The sequence below is a fragment of the Paramormyrops kingsleyae genome, chromosome 6, assembly GCF_048594095.1.
Source record: "Paramormyrops kingsleyae isolate MSU_618 chromosome 6, PKINGS_0.4, whole genome shotgun sequence".
NCBI classification, from domain to species: Eukaryota; Metazoa; Chordata; class Actinopteri; order Osteoglossiformes; family Mormyridae; genus Paramormyrops; species Paramormyrops kingsleyae.
The window spans coordinates 7,512,701-7,535,126 of NC_132802.1; the positions used below are offsets into that span (position 1 = coordinate 7,512,701).

The window sequence follows — 22,426 nt, forward strand, 5'->3', positions numbered from 1 at the left end:
GGCGCGCAGCAGCCCCGCCCAGCTGCAGTAACAGCAAGGAGATGTGCATCATTTTCTCACATTGCCATTCACAGCTTTATATATATATATATATATATATATATACACTCACCTAAAGGATTATTAGGAACACCTGTTCAATTTTTCATTAATGCAATTATCTAATCAACCAATCACATGGCAGTTGCTTCAATGCATTTAGGGGTGTGGTCCTGGTCAAGACAATCTCCTGAACTCCAAACTGAATGTCAGAATGTGAAAGAAAGGTGATTTAAGCAATTTTGAGCGTGGCATGGTTGTTGGTGCCAGACGGGCTGGTCTGAGTATTTCACAATCTGCTCAGTTACTGGGATTTTCACGCAGAACCATTTCTAGGGTTTACAAAGCATGGTGTGCAAAGGGAAAAACATCCAGTATGCGGCAGTCCTGTGGGCGAAAATGCCTTGTTGATGCTAGAGGTCAGAGGAGAATGGGCCGACTGATTCAAGCTGATAGAAGAGCAACTTTGACTGAAATAACCACTCGTTACAACCGAGGTATGCAGCAAAGCATTTGTGAAGCCACAACACGCACAACCTTGAGGCAGATGGGCTACAACAGCAGAAGACCCCACCGGGTACCACTCATCTCCACTACAAATAGGAAAAAGAGGCTCACCAAAATTGGACAGTTGAAGACTGGAAAAATGTTGCCTGGTCTGATGAGTCTCGATTTCTGTTGAGACATTCAAATGGTAGAGTCAGAATTTGGCGTAAACAGAATGAGAACATGGATCCATCATGCCTTGTTACCACTGTGCAGGCTGGTGGTGGTGGTGTAATGGTGTGGGGGATGTTTTCTTGGCACACTTTAGGCCCCTTAGTGCCAATTGGGCATCGTTTAAATGCCACGGCCTACCTGAGCATTGTTTCTGACCATGTCCATCCCTTTATGACCACCATGTACCCATCCTCTGATGGCTACTTCCAGCAGGATAATGCACCATGTCACAAAGCTCGAATCATTTCAAATTGGTTTCTTGAACATGACAATGAGTTCACTGTACTAAAATGGCCCCCACAGTCAGCTGATCTCAACCCAATAGAGCATCTTTGGGATGTGGTGGAACGGGAGCTTCGTGCCCTGGATGTGCATCTCACAAATCTCCATCAACTGCAAGATGCTATCCTATCAATATGAAAGAATGCTTTCAGCACCTTGTTGAAACAATGCCACGTAGAATTAAGGCAATTCTGAAGGCGAAAGGGGGTCAAACACCGTATTAGTATGGTGTTCCTAATAATCCTTTAGGTGAGTGTATATATATATATAAGATCGACAGAAGAAAGTTCATTTGTCGTTCTAAACGTATCTATGGAAAAACAGTTTTTTGTCTCTCCCACGACATTATTCCGGTCTCCTACAGCGGCCATTACAATTACATGCACATTATGCAAATGAGGCAATGGCGTCATTTAGCGACTTTTGGGACAGCCAATAGCGACTTTACTTGCTGAAGAGTTTGGCAACAGTGGTTAAGCGTTGTCTCAAAGAACGTCCGACGTGTGGGAACAGATTCTCAAAAGATCGTTCCGTCGGACGAAATTCCGCAATCTTACTATTCAACAGAGCTGAGATTGCTACATAATCAATATAATAAAGCCTATAAAATCACGTCTTAGCATTCCAATTAATTCCAAAATAATTACAGTAAAATCCCGTTATAGTGGACTCGCTTATAATGGAATATATTGTGTGCTATAGTATGACGTGCCTTGGTTCCATCTGATTTTTAAAGCATTAAATCAGTCTGGGCCAATGTCACTTTTTCTGTATAGTAGGATACCTGATGTGTACTGAGAAGTTGATATTTGCCTGGCCCAGAGAGGTTTAAGGTATTAAAATTTCCCCCCTACAGGCGCAATAGCGTCATTGCATTGGGCTGCGAAGCATTTAAGGTGGACCGGAAAATCCGAATAAGGGGCTGCGAATAAGGAGCCAACTTCAGCGTCGTCGCATACTAATCACGTCTTCACATCAAATAATATTATACAGTAATAATGACAGGTGAAATCAACCCAGAGGGTTCCCCGTTGGCTATGGGGATCGAATCAGCAACTTTCGCATTATAAGGCGACAGCATAAACCACCGTGCCACCGTTTGTCTTGTGATTCCCTTACCCTTTCCCTTTCCTTTCTGTCGATCCCTAACCCTAGACCAGGGATCGTAACACTATATAAAGTTTTACTGTTTGTGCCTAAAGTGTCACACACCAAAAATGCAAACAACATTAATATCAGTTATTTACAATTTGTTGTAAAAAGTCCTATCTAGATATTTATTAACCATTTTAAAAATCTGATGCATTCTGGGTATTAAATTAGTTTTACTCAATGGTATGTTTTGGAAACATTTATTGCATTGTCTGTTGTGTTATTCTTTCTGTATACATGAAATATTTCTGGGTGACTGACCGCAAATGAAACAAGCCTGTGATCTGACTTTTCCCTGCCCCAGGAGATCCAGGCCCACGTCTTACATATACTTAATAAAATGCTTTATTTTCACATTTTTGTTTCTGTTGTGGTTCTTTAATCTAAGATAAATTAACATGCAGAATTGGGGCAAAGCCTAGGCTTCCCACTTGCCTGTGTGTATGACTGGATATTTCAGTGCAGTATATTTGTATTTGTATTTTATTGTATTTGTTACATACTTGGCTAATAAAGTCAGATTCTGCAGTAATAATGACATCACCACTGGGCCCTTAACCCTACCTGCTCCAGGGAGGCTGGCTGACCCTGTGCTCTGACCCCAGGTTTCCTAACTTGTGCATCACTTTGGATAAAATCATCAGCTAAATGAATGTAAATATAATAGCAGTTTGACTCAATTAACATGCAGTTTTCTGGATTAGATTTCTGAAGAAACCCTGTTATTTTACATCCAAACAAGATAAATGTCAGTTAAGCAATTAAAGCAACAATAGGCTAAAACATAATGAAAGAACACAAAAGAACTCTGGCTTGAAATCCAATTAGCAATCAAGTCCCTTTGAATACCATGGATTCATTATTATTGTGTTTATAAGACATCATTGTCAATGTGTTTAATAGCTTTATTGAAAACTTCAATGGTTCAAATGATTCAGCACAGCTATAACTATTTATTACTTTTTATAATTAGTTGAGTAATCTGATAAAATAAGTATTTTGTTCAAGTGTGACAATAAATGAAAGATCTTATCCCAAAAAGGTCTTTCAATAAACAAATTGTGGTTTTCATGAAAATGAAACTAAAATTTTTACAAACCATATTTGCAAATATTATCAAAATAAAAGATTTTTAAAGTGCAATCCACTCCTTTTCAGTGCATTAATTGCCATACTCCAACTGCCACTGTCTATCACTTCTCTCTTCCTTTTGCTTTTCCCCATTTTCCTCTTGGTGCCTCAGTTAATATCATCCACCCACTTCTGCATTCTGTATATAACAGTTCCGTGGAGCATAAAGCAAATAATCGGTGTAGAAAATTTACCTTGAGGATTTTTAACTGAATTATTTGAATCCTTTCAGTCCAATTATTAAAAAACCGAGAATGTTTTCTTACAGCAAAATTTGCATGAAACAAAATTAAAATCATTTTCATAGACTGGTTAGTAACTGTATTACTAAAAGACAATTCAATGAGAAACATCTAAATAAACCCTTTCATTATAGAAAAAAAATAATTATACAAAATTATAAGCAGTGTACTTCTTTGCTATTGTAGAAATATATGGTTACAATTATAAATTCATATAGCATCAGGCAAAATTTTACCAAAGATTTTAAAACCAGACCAGTTGATGGCCCAGCGGACAGCACTCTGTCCTCACACCTCCAGGCTGGAGGTTTTGATTACAGTCTCTGCTCTGAAGAATGTCTCTGTGGCCATCCAGTACAAGCCACCATCAAGCTACCAAAGTGTCAATTTCCTGTTATCACGCAACTAGAGACCAGGATTCACTTCTAACAGACCACCAGGTGTCTGCTTCCATGTCCATAAGAAGCTCCTTTGAACTCCAGTGGACTTCTTGATGTAGCCAGAACTTCTGTAGCCAATGTTGGGAAAGCAGAGTAGGAGCCAATCACTGGGCTCCAGAGACATGAGGAGGCAGGTTTATTCATTTTAAAAAAGAGAGAATCACAGTCAAGAGAATCGGCCAAGAGTCAATTCAGGTAAGCAGAACTTTCTGTAAAGACGAACAAGACATGGACTAAGCCAGTGGTTCCCAACCTTTTTTAACTCACGGCCCACACAGCCAAACACATATGTTTCCGCGGCCCACTGCAAAAGAATTTAAACGATCCCGCTTTTTGTGTCGGGTTAACTAAGTACTCGGAAGCAAGGCTGTTAATTGTCTTTATTGAATAAACTGGTAATTTATTTAATTATATATCAAATTATGATTTATTTGATTTTGACTAGACATTTTTTATTATATTAACAATATTACAATTTCTATTAATAATAATTGCCGGCCCCCCTGCAATACCGTCGCGGCCCACTAGGGGGCCGCGGCCCACAGGTTGAAAACCACTGGACTAAGCAGCAGAAAGAAGCTCTGCAGCTGATTTGTTCTTTGAAAATGCAAAGAATATCCACACTAGTGTCTGAAAGCCAGGAGGAGATACAGACGTTACAATCCTCTGGACAAAAATCAAGGATTATTTAACCGCTGTGCTTTTAGTGTAGAATTTAATCCTGAGCAGGAGGAGGTGAAACACTCAGAAGTATCAGGCGGCTCCTCTGTGGGTTTATATCACATTGTCATCTTCTACCTGAGGAAGAAACAAGCTGCCTGTTAGCACAAGAGCAACGTGAACTACTAACCTCTGCAGAATTCAGCAGATACACGTGTAACACAGACCTGGACATAAATGCAGGATCCACAGTCACTGTCTTATGGGAGCCCATTTTACACTGACCCCAGGGGGATGGAAATCGATCAGCTTATACATGAAAGGACCTTCTGTTACTTTTCTGAAGTTATTACTAATATACTGACTTACTTCTGGTGGATTTGGCAGCATAGTTTCACCTTCTGGGGGTGGGTCCTGTCAAAATTGTAGAATGAAATTAATATGAATGTAGTCTGGTCTTATGAAAGGTTGGTTGAATATATTACATGAATTATTCACTGAAAAAATATGTGCAAAAAAAAATAGAAATTTAACACCTTATTCTGTTTGCGAAATTCCTAAAAGATATATGTTAATTAAAAAAATGATCACAGTACAGCTTGGTGTCATTCAAGTTCACTTCTTCATTCTGCATTTAGTATTTCAGATTACTGCCAACTTTAGTTCTTGAAATTACTTTTTTTTGTACCCAATAAAAAACATTTTTATAAACCTTGATATGCACTTATGTAATATTCTTACCATGTTCAGGGATTTTTTTTCTTCTTCTGTATCTTACTGCCGTGACTGCTATTATTATTATTATTATTATTATTATTGTTGCTGCTATCATAACTGTCAATGCAGTGTTACTTTTCTCTCCACATTCAGAATCAGCTACTTGGTCTCCTGCTTTAACTGTGAGAAGTCCTCTGGATTCACAGCTGTAAAAATAAGCATGTGAAATATGAGAAACTTCCTTCACCAAAAAATCATTGACTGATTGGAATTATGAAGAACTTACTCTGTGTGTGGTTTACAGGATGTGAAAGAGCCATCAGAGTATGAATTGTCACTGCAGTCTTCACATACTGTATCAGTGTATTCTATTCCTGAAAGGTAAATGAATTTAAAACCATTAACTTATTTCAAGAAGGCAAAGTTAATATCTGGGTTTACTAATTAAAACATATATTATGAGTATGAGAAATCCATACAAACCGGGCTGTTTGATGAACTGTCCAGGTTTGCAGGCTGTGTGTTTATGGGCTGCTCTGCACCCTCCCTTATAAGGAATAATACAATAGTGCCCTTCCAGGACCCCACACACTGTATCTGAAGAGGGTGTACATGCCCTCACTGTTTTCACACCACAGTCTATGTAGGAGACAAAAGAGTAACCAAAAGTAATTCAAAAACACCCAAGACAAAAATGAATGTACTATACTGCATGAAAGAGTTAATAAGATGGGTAACTGAACTGAAATGTTACCTCCATCACAGACTGTACAGGGGCTGCACTGTTCAAGATCATTGGGCTGGTCATTGAATGTAGAACCTATGCATGGAGCACATGAAGTGCTGGTCCATGCTGTACAATGTCTGTTGACATAACTTCCTGGAAATAGGAAATAAGAAATACAGTGGTACCTCAGTTCTCGAACTCAATTTCTTAAAAGTTGAACCAACCAGTTCGAAAAAAAATTACCTATAACTCGATCTGAATCTCAGAAGTCAAACCGTGAACACCGACCTAAGATAACTTGTACACGCGGGGAAATGAGTCACGCAGCACGTCTCAGCGGAAACAAAGGGTAATGCTTCTCAGCCTCGCATTCGCTGTGATAGCATTGTGCATGTTTACACTAGCTGAATACATATATTTAGACAGTAAAAATACATTTAGACAATGATAGACAGTAATAGTAATTATTATTATATAATAAAAATAAACACATAATAAAAAAACATTTTAAAATAAATATTTCTTATTTTAATATTAATAATAACCATTAATACATTTAATTATAATAATATTGTCGTCCCCAGCGGGACAGAACGGAGACAAAGGCGCAGACGTCAGGGTATTGGGGAATACGGGGTTTAATTACAGGTAAGGCAGGCAAAACGCAGACGGACAATACAATGACAGGATTGGGGAAACAAACTGAAACGCGGACTAAATACAGAGTTTATTTTGTGTTTAAATGCTTAAAAAAAAATTTAAAAAAAAAAAAACATATTTCGGTGTAATTTATTTGGGGCCAGGAACCAATTAATTGGTTTTCCATTATTTCTTATGGGGAAAAGTCGATCAGAACTCGAACTTTTTAGGATTCGATCCGGAGTTGTGAACAGATTAATTTCGAGTTCTGAGGTACCACTGTACTGGTTATTCTGCCAGATTCCTCTGACATTTCTATGGTATAATGTGACTTACCAGGGTTACACATAGAGCAGCATTCATCACCCATTTTATATTCAGCCTGGCCGCATGCGTAACAGGGATTATAATTAACACACAGAAGAATGATTAAATATGTCTGTGAAAGAAAAAAATCCCATTAGACAGTATGAAATCAGTTATCTAACCAAGTTACAATTAATCAGGTCACATACTCGTTAAACTGACATGAGCTGTGACTAACAGCATGACAGTATATATGCTGCTTGTGTGACCTAAACAAACAGTTACATCAGAGGGACCTGGATAGACATAGATATACAGTTTAATGAGAAACATAGCTCATTAGTAAAATTACCAATTATCTATTATATACATCTTATACCTGAGTGTGAGATTAAAGTAACTACAGTCAGATGGTTAACAAAAAAAAACATTCAATGCATTGCTGATTGAATGGGGAAATTTTAAATGTTAAAATGAAGACGATAAAATGCATGAAGTGCATGAGTAAACAGACCAGTTTATAGTGTAACTGGTCAATACGTTTTGATCTGCATGATGGCTTAACAGGTTCACAATGTTTTACCAAAACAGCAAGACACACTAAGTGAATCTATAGAGCTGACAAGACATTCTGTGCTCTGGGACGTTCCCACCCTGATCTGCCTGATTCTCGGCATTTTCTGATTATAGAGAAGGGACAGAAATGTAGAAGTATGAACAGACAACAATAGTCTAGAAACAGTTACAAAGCATTAAATAAATGTTACAACCTGAAGCAGAATAAGCATGCTGTGAACATCCTCTGGTGAAAAGAAATAACCATAAATCACAGATGACAATATCTGGGATTCACTTTCCATTGCACAGCATTGTGGACCTCCCTCTCATTGTCTTACATTTAGAAGGTGACATCCTAGGTGAGAAAAGAGGATATATTTAAATAAAGACAACAGTCAAAAAAACAGGGCCGAACGCAGGCAAAAGTCCAAGAACAAAAGTGAAAGCAGACTCATGTATCGCACACTCAAAAAACAAGTAACACTTAGATAACCGCATACCAATCGGTCATCTAGCATATCATTCGGTCACCTTATAACAAAAGGAAAACAATTGTCCGAAAATAATTGCCTATTGCTATTAACACGATTTTGCACAAATCACGAAATGGTTTGAAGCACAAAAATAATCGGTGTGCATCGTTGTCTGTGTACTGGACAACACGATTCTGTCATTAAAAACGCCCCACCTTACTTCCGCGAAAAGTTATTAAAGCTAGAAAATTGAATATTCGAACATGAGGCTAACTTAACCGCGGTAGGTTACATTCACAGAGAACGTGAAAAAAAATAAACAGCAGTACAAATACACACGTATTTTTAAAAAAAAAATCTAGCAATAATCGGTAAATTTAAGTATCATCATTATAAGCCATTAGGCTACCAGACCAACTTGGTAAACATTTAAGGAAATGAAATCATAAACAATGTCTGTATAAGTTTATTTTTCAAACTACTTTTATATTCTGTTTTTTTACAATCACATTGGATAACTATGTGAAACAAAGAAATTACAACTAAACTTTCAAAATAGACTGTAGCCTACTTATAGCCTTGGCTAAGGCGGTGTATCTACTTAATTGCAATACCGAAGCCCCAATAAAACTACGCGCGACAACTTTACCTAATCTCAACATTAAACTGGTAAATTTATATTTTGCTACTTTATTCTCATTACAATATACACTGAATACTATTTTACTACAACTAGAACAACTTGATTTTATTTTCCATACTCACGTACAAGTTTAGGCGGAAGAAATCGACGTTGCAATAAACTTTCAGTTTTGCTTTTCCTTATAATTATCTACAGACGTAGAAATTAATGTATTAACAACGGTTAGATTGGATCTACGTGTAAAATCTCTTAAAAGCGGGGATCGTCAGCCTGTCAAGACGAGGTTATGAAGGTAAAACAGTAGCAAAACTCGAGAGCTTGCTAATTTGAATGTGAGAACTTGTAAAATTAATATTTGTATTTGTAAGTTGAAATTTATACTCACAGCTCTGATGTGAAAAGCTGCATCTATCGATTTGCACACACAGACAATACTCAGAACACCTGTGTTTTGATTTCGAAGTTGCAGATTAATAGTTACAAATGTGTAAAGTGTCATTCGCATAAACAAAATGACAGGCACAATTGTGTACTACACATTTATCTTTGCGCTTTACTTCAGTTTCGCTGTACAACCACAAGTCGGCACTCACAACCTCTAAGATCTGGCAGTACAACCTCAAATCCTAGCGCTTTGACTTTTGCTACTCTTTTTGCGATATTCCTGTAGCAAAACTCACTCGTGCACTTGTAAATGCAAACTTGAGAGAGCAGAGTCGGGGGCGGAGCTGGGGTGGGAATAAAGTCATTTTATTGGTCGATGCCTCACCAATGAACAACGCCAGCCACAATGCAAACATTTGTATGCATATGTATCAGCTATTTTTTTTAAACGATTGGAAAATATTTTTATGAAATGTCATTAGTTTTACTGGTTTTTATATATCAGTAAAAGCGCAGCAATGTCGTTACTACACAGAGCAGCTCGCGCCATTTCGGTGGTGGTGGTGGTCGTCGCCGTTGTCGATCGATCGCGATGGCTGAATCGAACAATCCGAGGGTAAGTTTTTATTTTTTAATACTGTATTTTTCTATACATTCAGTATTGTTAGTCAGAGACTGTTATATATAACTGCAAAGTTAAAATATATAAGTGCCTTCTCATGTATTTTTAGTTAATTAAATTGTTAAATAAATGTACATAGTACAATAATTGCCTAAATGTTTATTATGTTTATGAAAATGACAGTTTTTACAATGCATTAAGCATGTTTTTCAAGATAACATGAACGATTCTGAAAAATAAGAAAAATATCTGCATTTTAATGATCAGTGTTTTTAAACATCCCACCGTGAGTACTGATAAAAAAAACAAGACAAGATACTTCGATCGTGACCAACCTTTTTGTAATAGAATCATTACCCTGTACCATTCGTGTGGGGTGGGTCACTTCTTGCTAATAATTAAATTTATTGTTATTATTATTGTTGTTGTCGCATTTAATGTAAATGCACTTAAGTTTTCTTTTTACAGGAGCAGATTTCAGAAATAGAAAGTGCTGTAAGGAATCTGCTTGGCTGCATCCAAAAGCATAGCAATCCTCAAGCACAGGGGAATTCCAACAGTTCTCCCACCCTGGCACCTCAACCTGGTACCAGTGCTTCCTTTGGGGTTGGCCAGGCTGTCAGTAGGCCAAACACAGTTCAACAAGAAATGCAAAGGTAAGGAATTGTGTACCCAAAGCCCCCTTCTTAGTCAAGTGTTCATATTTATATACTTTTTTTTAATTATGGGGGGAAATTTTTAACATTTTTATATATTTGTGTTCTATCACATGCAAGGTTGCAATTCAAGGTTCAGTAATGTCTTTTTATTTCTGTTGATAAGCAATCTGTTGGTGTGATGTGGTAAAGATGTAAGCTAGTAATCAATAGTTGCAGGAAAGAACCCCATTAGGGCCCATCCATGATCTGTCAAAAGACAAATTCAGTGTTTGCAAACAGTGTTTTTTTTAATGCCGATTCTGATATCCAAAGGCACAGCAATAATTTTTTTTCTCTTATTCCATGGATTTTACTTGTGTATTAGCCCTACAGTTACAGCATGTAATATTATTTAAACCTATATCATTTTACGTAACATTCACCTACTTTATCTCACAATTCTGTTTTTTTTCTCTGTATAACCCAACAATAGTGAGTTTGTAAATTTAGAAATGTGGGATTAAAAAAACAGAAGCATGGGATATAAATTCATGATTCTGAGCTAAGTGCAAAAGAGAGAATGACGAATAGTTTTTCCTTTTCTGAATTGTCAGATAAAATCTTGTAATTGCGCAAATAGTTAGAATTTTAAAATTTAAAGTCAAATTAACCTTTTCTTTAATTATTTTTTTTATTTAATTTAATTTCTTCCATAGACTAATACTTGCAAACTGTCACTTTCTGCCACAGGCTCTGCCCATTAAAAAAAACTGTTTGCAAACACTGAATTTGTCTTTTGATGACAGATCATGGATGGGCCCTAATGGGGTTCTTTCCTGCAACTATTGATTACTAGCTTACATCTTTACCACATCACACCAACAGATTGCTTATCAACAGAAATAAAAAGACATTACTGAACCTTGAATTGCAACCTTGCAATTCAAACAAATTAGAGAAAAAGAAGGAAAAAAAATATTTTATTCGACTTTTTTGATATTTGGAAAACAAATTTTCATTCTGATACTTAATGATTTGCTTGCGGTTTTCAAAATTTTGATTAATACTTTTGCCACAAAATTAACTCCATATACCTGACAATTTCCTGCTGCCAGAGACTTAGGCGCCGAGGTGGGTTCATTGGGCAATTTAATACTATTTCCCGTTAATCTCGTGTCGATTTTTTAAAAAATTATTTTTGAGGATGCTAGTCTGTCTAGGAGAGTTACTCAGGTCTGACCTCTTTCGCAGCTAATTATAGCAGTGATCCTTTAAGAAATGGTACATGTAGAACACCGGGTATCGCAGTCCTAGCTCACGGCTTCCGACCACAACCGCTATACTGTAGCTGTATATTCCTTTGAGCTCTATATATTAATTGAATTCGCAGTACAAACATATAACCCAAAATTAAATGATACATGTATGTAAAGTCACATACCCAGTGCAGCCAGAGTAAATATGTGAGTTAACGGTGTCATCTGGATAAAATATACTGAAGGACGTTATTAATTGTTTAATATTATATTTCTTTATATTAATGCTGTATTGGGATGCACTTTTCAATTTCAATTCAATTTTATTTATATAGCGCATTATCACAACATTACATTGTCTCAATGCGCTTTACATTTCTGCCTCGTAAGGACCCCCCATTGCCTCACACCACATAGAGGCTTTTAATACTGCCCGTCCTCTTTGTGTGGCATTTGTATGCTTTACTTGTGTTGTATGAGTTTCTTCTGGGTACTTTGGTCCAAAGTAAAGTAGGATAGTTTGGTGAATTGGCCATGATCTCTAAATTGTCTGTGTGTGGGATTCGTTAGGCTTCTTTCTCTTTGTACCACATATGTATTCATCTCTTGAGATGCAGGATGGCTCATCTGACATGACGTTTCCGCTGCTCCGTAGGCCCCTGCCTTTTTGAGTTACCTGCACCGCATATGTAGGTATAATAAGAGATTTATGCACTGCAGCTAATACACAACACCCTTCTCCTGTAAGCTAAAATGTCTTAATTTTATAAAACTGAATTTTTGTGCCATAGATTGATATTCACAACAATTAAATTCAGTCGTCTTGCAGTGTTGTCCAGGATATGTGGTTTGGAGATGGATGGATGGATAGGAACTACTACTGTTGATATGCTTATTATATAACGTGGGATGGTAGAGTGGCTCAGTCCTCCTGTTGCCTTCTCATTTTGACCCCATGTGGTCCTGTTTCGTTTCCCTGCTGTTGTATTATTCAGTAAAGCCCATTATGTTTTCCTGATGCCTGCCCTCAAGTCCTTTGGCTTCCGCATGTGACAGAATGACCAGACTCCCCAAAGTGCCTAGCGGCTATCCCCAGGAGCCCCTAACACTCCATATCTCTGCTTGCACTATTTCCTCTGCAATCAGCCTCCTTTCTAAGCTTGAGTCTCTTCTGCTCACCTCAGTGGCTTGTGGACAATCCACTGTTGGACCTGCTGAGTGACAGTGACCTGGAGGACCCTGATGAACTCGCTGAGCCGCCTGCTGTCCGGATTGCCTCGCCGTTGCCAACCCCGTATTGGTTACAGCGCTGGGGAAGGGGACCTGTGGAAGTCACGCCCAAACAGAGGCTGCCAGGGACTCCTGTTGCACAGCCCATGCTAATCCTTCTGGAGCCACCCCACTTGCAAGCTGAAGATGACTTCTTCCTCCTGGAAACCCACCTGCACTGGAGGCTAAATCCCGCTATGTGGAAGGTGCACAAAGTCAGAGGACTCTTCATGTGGGCGGGGGACATACTGACGGGACTTACTTCAGGCACGGATCCCCAGGAGGTGGAAAAAGCCCAGCGCTGTAAGAGGCTGGCCGGGTCTACGTCTCCTGGGGAGGGAGCCGGTGGTGTACTATCTGTGCTGGCCTCCCAGATTTCCATTCGCCTGATGTCTGATGCTGCCCCCCTCCCCAAGCAAACCTCTTGCTGAGGCCCAGAAGGAAGAACCCATGGTGCCCTCCTGCTCCAGCCTTGCTGGCCCCTCAGCACCCTCTGAGGCCCTCAGGTCCTGCAGTCCGGACCGGCTCCACCTTGCCGGTGAACAGGCCCAGGGGGGTCTGTGTCCCAGGGTCGCTGCCCAGCTCCTAGAGAACTCCCCGGACGTCCTTTGTTTCCGCTCATCACGCCCCAGCCCCTGCCCCATTGACCTGTCCTGCCCTCGTTTTACTCTGTGTTCCCTGTGACTCCCTCTTATCTTTCCACCCCTGTCCCTGTTGCCTCTCTACTTGTTTGACCTGTCCTGTTGTGTGTCTTGTTGGGTGTCCTCTTTGCTGTCTTGGTCTGTTCCATGCCCCTGGTCATGCCATGTGTCTTGTTGGGTGTCCTCTTTGCTGTCTTGTGCTGTGTTCATGATCCTGTCCTTGTGTTACCTGGCCTTGTGTTTCTACCGTAGTATTTAGTTGTAATATTAGTTGTATTATTTGTTGTGTTATTCAGTAAAGCCCCTTTTGTTATCCTGACGCCTGCCCTGAAGTCTTCTGGCTTCTGCACAGGACAAAAACTGGCAAAAAATTGAGGAAAATATACATCTTATTATAGAAATTGACAGTTTATTGTTGGTTACATGCATGTTTTTCTGATTTTTGAATACCCATTTGGGGAAAATTATCACTTCAAATAAGAACAACAAATGATGAAATGAATACACCTAAAACGTTAAGAATGTCAATTGCTGTACACAAAAAAAACAAACACTATATTAAACCATAACATTTTTTTAAATTCTCAAGTTTGTGACAGTGACCCATATTTTAATATGTTTAATGGTCTGACTTAAATTTGTGATGTGCAGATTATTCATTTCGGCCAAAATGCTACTGCAAGCAAATAGAAGCTGAATTTCAAAGCTTTCAAAAAGGCTCGATGAACAGATGGCAGTAAATGAGAAGGTGTTGTATTATAAGTAGGAATGTAACTATTCTTTATTTTTAATCACATATCTTGACAATTAATGACATATACATGTAGTAAACATGGAAATTAATACAATATTAAATCCTAAATCTATTGGGCAAAAGGCTATAAAATTAGAATTGCAACCACTGAAGGTCAGTAGTGGGCAGAATTTCACTAATCTACTAACAGCCGATTAGCAAAGTTAATTACTTCATTAGTGGATTAGCCATACTACTAACTTATCAATTAGCTAATGCTAAATTTTGTTCTGCTAACTGTAAATCACTGACATTTTTTTGCAGGTAAAGTGAATTGAGTTCAACGGTCAAAAACATTTGTAAACCCTAAAATTATACATTTTTTCCTATATATTTTTAGCATGTCTGCAGCAGTCTGTGTGGTACACTGTTGGCCGAGAACATGCAAATTTATGGGTACAACAGGTTAAAATTTATTGATATGTTTTTATGGGTTTCAGAGCGAAAAACCAATCCAAAGCTAAATTCATATGATAAAAGTGAGTATTTATTGTTAGCATCCGCTCATTTTTTTGTGGTTTATCAGTTTAGCCTTATCTAATTAAACTTTGGAGTTAGCAGATTAGTGGTTATGGAAATTAACTTTTTGGTTAGCTGTGCCCAACACTGCTGAGAGCGAGGCAAGGCGAGTTTATTTATATACAGGAATGGACATAACTGGTACGCAACTACGCATTAACCTTTAGAAGCGATACATGCGGCAATTGATTGTTGTAACAGCTTGAATGCGTACGTATTTTAGAAATTATCGTGCAGTTTAACCTTTATATGCTAATTCGTACTTCATTTGTGGTATAGAGGTTAAAATGCAAGGTAATTTCTTGTCATATTGGCGCAAATGCACATAAAATACGTACGTATTTGCCATCCATCCATCAATTACAATCTGCTAGTCTGGGGTTTGGGTCGCGGGGTAGCAACTTCAGGAGAGTTACCCAGACCTCCCTCTCCCCAGCCACCTCTGCCAGCCCTACAGGGAGGATTCCGAGGCGTTCTCAGGCCAACCGAGAGATATAATCCCTCCAGCTCATCCTGGGTCTGCCCCGGGGGCTGGTATCTCTCAACCTCACGCACAAGCTCAGGCTCCTTCCCCACCAGAGAGGTAACATTCCATGTCCCAAAAGCCAGTTTTGTTAGCCGGGGAGCGGTCTGCCAGGGCCTCCCTTGGCCGCCACCTGATCCACATAACACCGAACCCCTGATATTCCCCTTGCGGGTGGTGGGCCCACCTGGGAATGGTCCCACATAACTCTTTTGGGCTGGGCCCGAGCAGGCCCCACAGGCCAAGGGCCGGCCACCAGGCATTCACCAACAGACCCCTCCCCCAGGCCTGGCTCCAGAGTGGGGCCCCAGTGACCCTAGTCTGGGCGAGGGAAACGAGACCTTGCAATGTTTACTTTTCATCAGGTTTTTTTTCGGATTGCTCTTCGTCTGGCCCCTCCCCTGGGACCTTTTTGCCTTGGGAGACCCTACCGGAGGCTATTGCCCCCGACAACGTAGCCCCCAGGGTCATTGAGGCACGCAAACCCCTCTACCACGATAAGGTGGCAATCCAAGGAAAGGCGTCCCGTACGTATATGCACTGTTACATTAATCGATTGCCGCACGTATCGCTTTTAAAAGGTGAATGCGTATTTGCGTACCAGTTATGTCCATCCCTGTTTATATACCACATTTCAGACACAAGGCAATTCAAAGACAGAAGAATACATCAATACATCAAAGACAAATATAATGCTGTAATCAATAAAACAGGTAGCTATTTAGCCACATCAACATATTATTAATCTAATAAAACATATCAGTGAAACAATTCTTATGGAGCTAAGTACATGGTCATAATCATTAAAATGTCATTATTGAGCTGAAAATACATGAATTAGCCTATCTGATAAAACATGTCGTTATACTGTTAAGCAAAATGTAAATTATTTTTTTTTATAATTTTTTTTTTATAAATTATATTTATTTCATAAAAGGAAATTGTTCACAATTAGAAAAAGGAATATCAGTATACTGTTCCAGTTATTAATGCTGCCCGTAGTAACAGGATTGGCCGCACTGCATTCAGAATCAGATGTTCTGTCTCCAGCTTTAACTGCTAGAAGTCCTTTGGATTCACAGCTGTAAAGACATGTATAATATGAGAAACCATTTTGATAAAACATAGTACAACTCAAAGGAAAATAACATTTTATACATGATTCCAGCGTATAAATAAGAAATATAAAAAACTTACTCTGTGTGAGATTTGCAGGATGTAAAAGAGCCATTAGAGTATGAATTATCACTGCAGTCCTCACAGTCGGTATCGATATATTCTGCTCCTGGAAAGAGTACAAATTCTCTTTAAGGCACAAATTTTAGGAAGACAAACAAATGTTTTGTTGTATTTATTATTACATTGGTATTGAGAACATCCACACAAATCCATACAAACCAGGCTGTTTGATGAACTGTCCAGGTTTGCAGGCTGTGTGTTTATTGGCTGCCCTGCACCCTCCATTATAAGGATTAATACAATAGTGTCCTTCCAGGACCCCACACACTGTATCTGAATAGTGTGTACAGGCCCTCACTGTTTTCAATCCAAGGCCTGTTTACAGGAGATAATGAACCACATCATGATATGAAGATCCATATACAGACTTATTCTGTTCACAATTAATATCTATAATATGCAAGTTATGAATTCATGAAAAACCAAGGAAACTGTGGTATTCTCACCCTGGTCACAGACAGTACATGGTTTGCATTTGGTCAAACCGTTTGGCTCATCTGTGTATGTACAGTGTTTGTAAACTCTACTTCCTGAAAAAGAAATTGAATTGTGTTCAACTGGCAAATTTTGAAGAAAATGGAATTAATGGCAAGGTTAGGACCAGTGTTGGGGAAAGTTACTTTTAAATGTAATATATTACAATACTGAGTTACTCCCCCCAAAAAGTAGCAAATTGCATTACTTAGTTACTTTTTATGGAAAGTAATGCGTTATATTACTTTTGAGTTACTTTTGCGTTACTTATTTCATTTTCTTTTAAAAACACATATACAGAATAATAATATAGAATTATATAATATTCTCAGAACTTTCAGAGCTATGCATGCCATTTAAAAAAAATCTCTTAACATTAATTATTGAAAGTTGAAAATTAATGTGTTCGATAAGTTTTTATTTTTGTTTTGGTAGGCTACGGCCTACATAAAGTAAATTCACTGTCCAATGAGATAATAAAGAGTGCAATATAGGCTAGATAATTGCCATTGTGAAATAAGTTATATTATGGCAAAAGACAGATCTTAAACATTTAAAATGTTTAATAACTTTTTAGAGAACAATGAAATTGTACTACAGAACAAACAACATCCCCAATTAAACATAAATCTTTCAGCTATAATTTGAAAAATTGCTTGACATAGCCTAAACAAATGTATAAGCTGATTGCAATAGACCAAAACTCTTGAGTTTTCTACTAAGTGTCCTCAAACAAAAATTAGTTTTCATCCTGACGCCGTGGGGATATTTGTAGCAAAATTCAATGACCACCTCTCTCTTTAGGCTGCTTTGTCTCCTCCAGTGATGCGACCGATAACTGTGGTGTCATCCGCAAACTTCAGGATGATGTCTTTGTGGGAGGCGACACAGTAAGTGCACTTTTGCTCAGAACAAAAAAAGCATTTGAACATATGCAAATTAAGAATAACAATAAAAATTAGTAAGTATTTCTTCTGTTCCCCAAACAGTTACTGATATCTAGTTGGACAGATAGATGAACAGCGCTTCAGTTCCCAAACCTCTCCTCAGGGGCACCTCAGCCATTCCATGTGTTTATTAAATTTCACATCCTGCACACTTAATTAATTTAGTAAGATAACACAGTTAATCAGATATTGATTAACTATACGAGGTGTGCTATTGGTCAAGTCAAGAAGTAAAAGTGTGTACTGGATGGTTGCAGCAAATACTGGTGCAAGTTTAGCAGAAGTTTTAAAATGGCTAATCTGATGCACTTTGACAGGCACAACAGCATTGTTTTACACCAACATGAAGATCATTTAAATATAATTTTCTTTGGCTGCCTAAGACTTTAATACAGTACTGTATGTTTTCCTGTTTTTCTCTAAACAGAAAGTACTCAGACCAAATACTGAACATGAACTGCTGTTCACTTTATGAATAAGCTGATACTGAATTTTAGAGATTCATCTGGACTGGAAAATATTGGTTGGAAGAGAAGATACAAATAAATTACACATTTGTCTGCACACAGTGTACACATAATCTACACACAAACTAGTAATCTATAGACAATTATCTAAATACAAAAATATGCTTGTAAATATAGAAGAGTGTTACGATCCAGTCTAGGGTTGGACCGCAACAAAGTGAAAGGGAAGGAGGGATTGGGGAGGACAGGACAACTAGGGCTAGGAGAAGGGAACACGGGACACAGAGGGAGTCTTTTTTTTATAGTTTTTTTTATAGTTTTTCACAAACACAATACAAACACTAGGTGTAACGAACGTCAGGAGTGACAAAGGCCAAAGAAACAAACAAAAGCACATCTACCGAGTAACCCAAGCTGAGCTACCTAAGTGAACACAAAGAAAATGGTGAAACGAAACAACAATGCCTAAATCTATCTCCCTGACCAAACAAACAATAATCCCCACGTTAACGAATAAACAAAAAGGCAGACACTCCCTACACACCTAGTGAAACACGAAACACCAAGCCGAGGCAAAGGTATCAAAAGGGAAAACCGAGAGGCGAAGTCGAAACACAGGCGAAAGTTCAAAACCAATCAAGCAATCAGAAACAAAGGCGAAAGTACAAATAAGGGCGAGGCGAGAATCGGAAGTCAAGGGCAAAACAGTCATACACGATCAATCAAACAAAGCAAAAGCGAACAGAGAGCGAGCTAGCAGGCGAGAAGCAAGTAGCGGGCAACGAAGGGACGAAGCGGCGAACTCTTCAGCCGGTGAACCGGAAACGGCTCCGAGGGCAAGGGAGGCGGGGTCAGGTCCTGAGGGCGGTGTCGAGGGGGCGGGCGACCAATCGGCGAGTGGGCAGGACGTCCGGAGGACCTGCAGGCATCCTCCTAAACTTACGGCACGTAACACTTACGGCACGTACCCGAAACTTACGGCACATATCCCTTACGGCACGTAACCAAAACTTACGGCACGTAACACCCCCCCACACAAGAGTGAACCCACACGGGTCACCAAAATACACAGATCCCAAACAAAAAACAACAAAAACCACAAAATAAACATAAGAAAACAAACAGAACGGAACTTCAGGGGAGGTAACAGAGTTATGAGGATCCGGGGTCACAGACTCAACCTTCGAAGGTTTATCCAGCAACGGCACAGACATGAACGTGTCCTCGAGGTCAATGTCGGCAAGCTGGCGCCGCTGTGCACGAGTAAGCACACACGCAGGAAACACCGTCGGGTGTTCCACCGCTACATCATTTTCACACAGCACAGGGTCCAGAACGACTTCGGGTAGAGGAACGATTCTCTTCCCCGCTATGTCATTCCCAAGAATAAACGTAATGCCTGGGACAGGTAACTGGGGCTGGACAGCTACTCGCACGTATCCCGAGAAATCGGGAGTACACAAATAAACGGTGTGCAGGGGAACTCCAGCCACACACAAATCAATTCCCTGCACTAACACATCCGTACCACAGTACGTATTGACAGACAGGGGAATAACCCCTTCCACCAAGAAGGACTGAGCGGCTCCCGTATCCCGCAGGATGGTCACAGGGTGCCGAGCATCCATCTCACTGAGCGAAACCGAACCAGTAAATACAAATGGTTCGAAAGCAGCATCAACGCGAGAGGAGGAGGACGAAGAACTGTCGGGGCAGGCAGCAACATTTACTTTCCTAGCTGCTGAACGAGCTTCCTTGCGCTTTAACACAGGACAAACAGATATAATATGGCCCACTTCGTGGCAATAGAAACACTCGCGTTTCTCCACGGGTGGTGGAGACGATGCTGACGAGGGGGAGGATACGACTGGACGAGTTTTACGTGGCAAAGGAATCGGAGTAAACACAGTTTTGTGGGTCAAAACGAACTCGTCAGCGAGGGTGGCAGCTTCAGTTAGCGAAGTGACCTTTTGCTCATTCAGGTACACTACCACTCGATCAGGAACACAGTTCTTAAATTCTTCTAACAGGACCAGTTCCTTAAGCTGGTCGTGGTTAAACACACCACTAGCGCCGCACCACTTATCAAATAAGACGGCTTTCTCGCGTGCGAACTCCACGTATGTTTGGCTGGCGGATTTGGGAAGCTTTCGAAAGTTCTGCCGATAAGCTTCCGGCACTAACTCATAAGCGCGAAGCACAGTAGCCTTCACAATGTCGTAATCCAGGCTCTGCTCTAACGCAAGAGCCGAACAAACTTCCTGTGCCTTACCCACAAGCTTACATTGCAGTAACAGTGACCAAAGGTGTTTGGGCCAGTTCAATGTCATAGCAATGCGCTCAAAAATGGAAAAGTAGGCGTCTACCTCATTTTCCCGAAACACAGGAACAAGACCGATGTGTCGGCTCACATCAAAGCTCGATCTACCAATTTCCGGGGAGACAGGCGAGCTCAAGGGAGACCGGGGACGGGGTCTAGGAGCGTCTTGGGCGTCAGCCTGGTCTCGGGCGGAGCGAGCTGCGGGTGGAGGTGTACCTGGTGTGGGTACCTTACGCGGAAGAGGCATTGGTTTTTGGTCGCCCATGCTCATCCGACGTAACTCCAGCTCCTTCTCAGCCTCCATCTCCATAGCCCGGACACGGAGTAGCTGAGCCTGGTACTCCTGTCTCTTAATCTCAAGCTCGAGCTCCCGTAGCTTAATCGTCAGCAGTAGGTCCTCCCTGGTTGAGCGGGGATCTCCAAGATCCATGCGGTGTCCACTCCCTGGATCGTCGCTGCTGGCCTCCGCTACAGCAGACATCCGAACCGGGGTGGCAGCAACACTAGGGGATCCACCCAACTCAGGCAGTATACCTTGCTGAACCAATTCATCGAGCAGAATTTGCTTAACAACCCGCTTGGAAGCCTCAGCGGGAACCAAAATGTTAAAGAAGTCTGCTATCTGTAGCAGATCATCCTTGCGGCACACATCAAATTGTTCGAGTGTGGGGTAAAGGGTGAACGCAACAAGGTCGAATTGGGCCATCACGATTACTGCAATTACCACAACACCCCCCCACACAAAAAAAATCCGCCAGACAAGCACGAAAGGGAAAGAAGGAAAGGACGAGCCCCCAATTTTGTTACGATCCAGTCTAGGGTTGGACCGCAACAAAGTGAAAGGGAAGGAGGGATTGGGGAGGACAGGACAACTAGGGCTAGGAGAAGGGAACACGGGACACAGAGGGAGTCTTTTTTTTATAGTTTTTTTTTTATAGTTTTTCACAAACACAATACAAACACTAGGTGTAACGAACGTCAGGAGTGACAAAGGCCAAAGAAACAAACAAAAGCACATCTACCGAGTAACCCAAGCTGAGCTACCTAAGTGAACACAAAGAAAATGGTGAAACGAAACAACAATGCCTAAATCTATCTCCCTGACCAAACAAACAATAATCCCCACGTTAACGAATAAACAAAAAGGCAGACACTCCCTACACACCTAGTGAAACACGAAACACCAAGCCGAGGCAAAGGTATCAAAAGGGAAAACCGAGAGGCGAAGTCGAAACACAGGCGAAAGTTCAAAACCAATCAAGCAATCAGAAACAAAGGCGAAAGTACAAATAAGGGCGAGGCGAGAATCGGAAGTCAAGGGCAAAACAGTCATACACGATCAATCAAACAAAGCAAAAGCGAACAGAGAGCGAGCTAGCAGGCGAGAAGCAAGTAGCGGGCAACGAAGGGACGAAGCGGCGAACTCTTCAGCCGGTGAACCGGAAACGGCTCCGAGGGCAAGGGAGGCGGGGTCAGGTCCTGAGGGCGGTGTCGAGGGGGCGGGCGACCAATCGGCGAGTGGGCAGGACGTCCGGAGGACCTGCAGGCATCCTCCTAAACTTACGGCACGTAACACTTACGGCACGTACCCGAAACTTACGGCAC

The 22,426-nt window shown here is 40.3% G+C and overlaps 1 protein-coding gene and 1 long non-coding RNA gene across 2 annotated transcripts; one reads left to right on the top strand and one right to left on the bottom strand.

Annotated features, from left to right (window-relative positions):
- Positions 1-3,084: 3,084 nt before the first annotated feature.
- LOC111846230 (tumor necrosis factor receptor superfamily member 5-like) lies at positions 3,085-9,033 on the bottom strand. The gene is made up of 9 exons (XM_072713535.1): positions 8,856-9,033; positions 7,826-7,968; positions 7,086-7,188; positions 6,138-6,263; positions 5,867-6,022; positions 5,670-5,757; positions 5,408-5,589; positions 5,036-5,080; positions 3,085-4,804 (listed from the first exon to the last, which is right to left on the bottom strand). The coding sequence occupies exons 2-8, from the start codon at positions 7,913-7,915 to the stop codon at positions 5,061-5,063; spliced, it is 765 nt and encodes a 254-aa protein (XP_072569636.1). The 5' UTR covers positions 7,916-7,968; positions 8,856-9,033; the 3' UTR covers positions 3,085-4,804; positions 5,036-5,060.
- A 285-nt stretch (positions 9,034-9,318) lies between these two features.
- Positions 9,319-14,610, top strand: LOC140591858 (uncharacterized). Its single transcript, XR_011992155.1, has 3 exons — positions 9,319-9,729; positions 10,204-10,391; positions 12,814-14,610. It is a non-coding gene; the product is annotated as an uncharacterized lncRNA (long non-coding RNA).
- Positions 14,611-22,426: the final 7,816 nt, after the last annotated feature.

Coding starts and splice junctions, on each gene's coding strand:
- LOC111846230 (XM_072713535.1), bottom strand. CDS start 7,915: ATGGAAAGTGAATCCCAGATATTGTCATCTGTGATTTATGGTTATTTC. Junction 5,758..5,866: donor ACAGTTCATCAAACAGCCCG/GTTTGTATGGAT, acceptor TTTACCTTTCAG/GAATAGAATACACTGATACA. Junction 5,081..5,407: donor AAAAAAAATCCCTGAACATG/GTAAGAATATTA, acceptor CAATTTTGACAG/GACCCACCCCCAGAAGGTGA.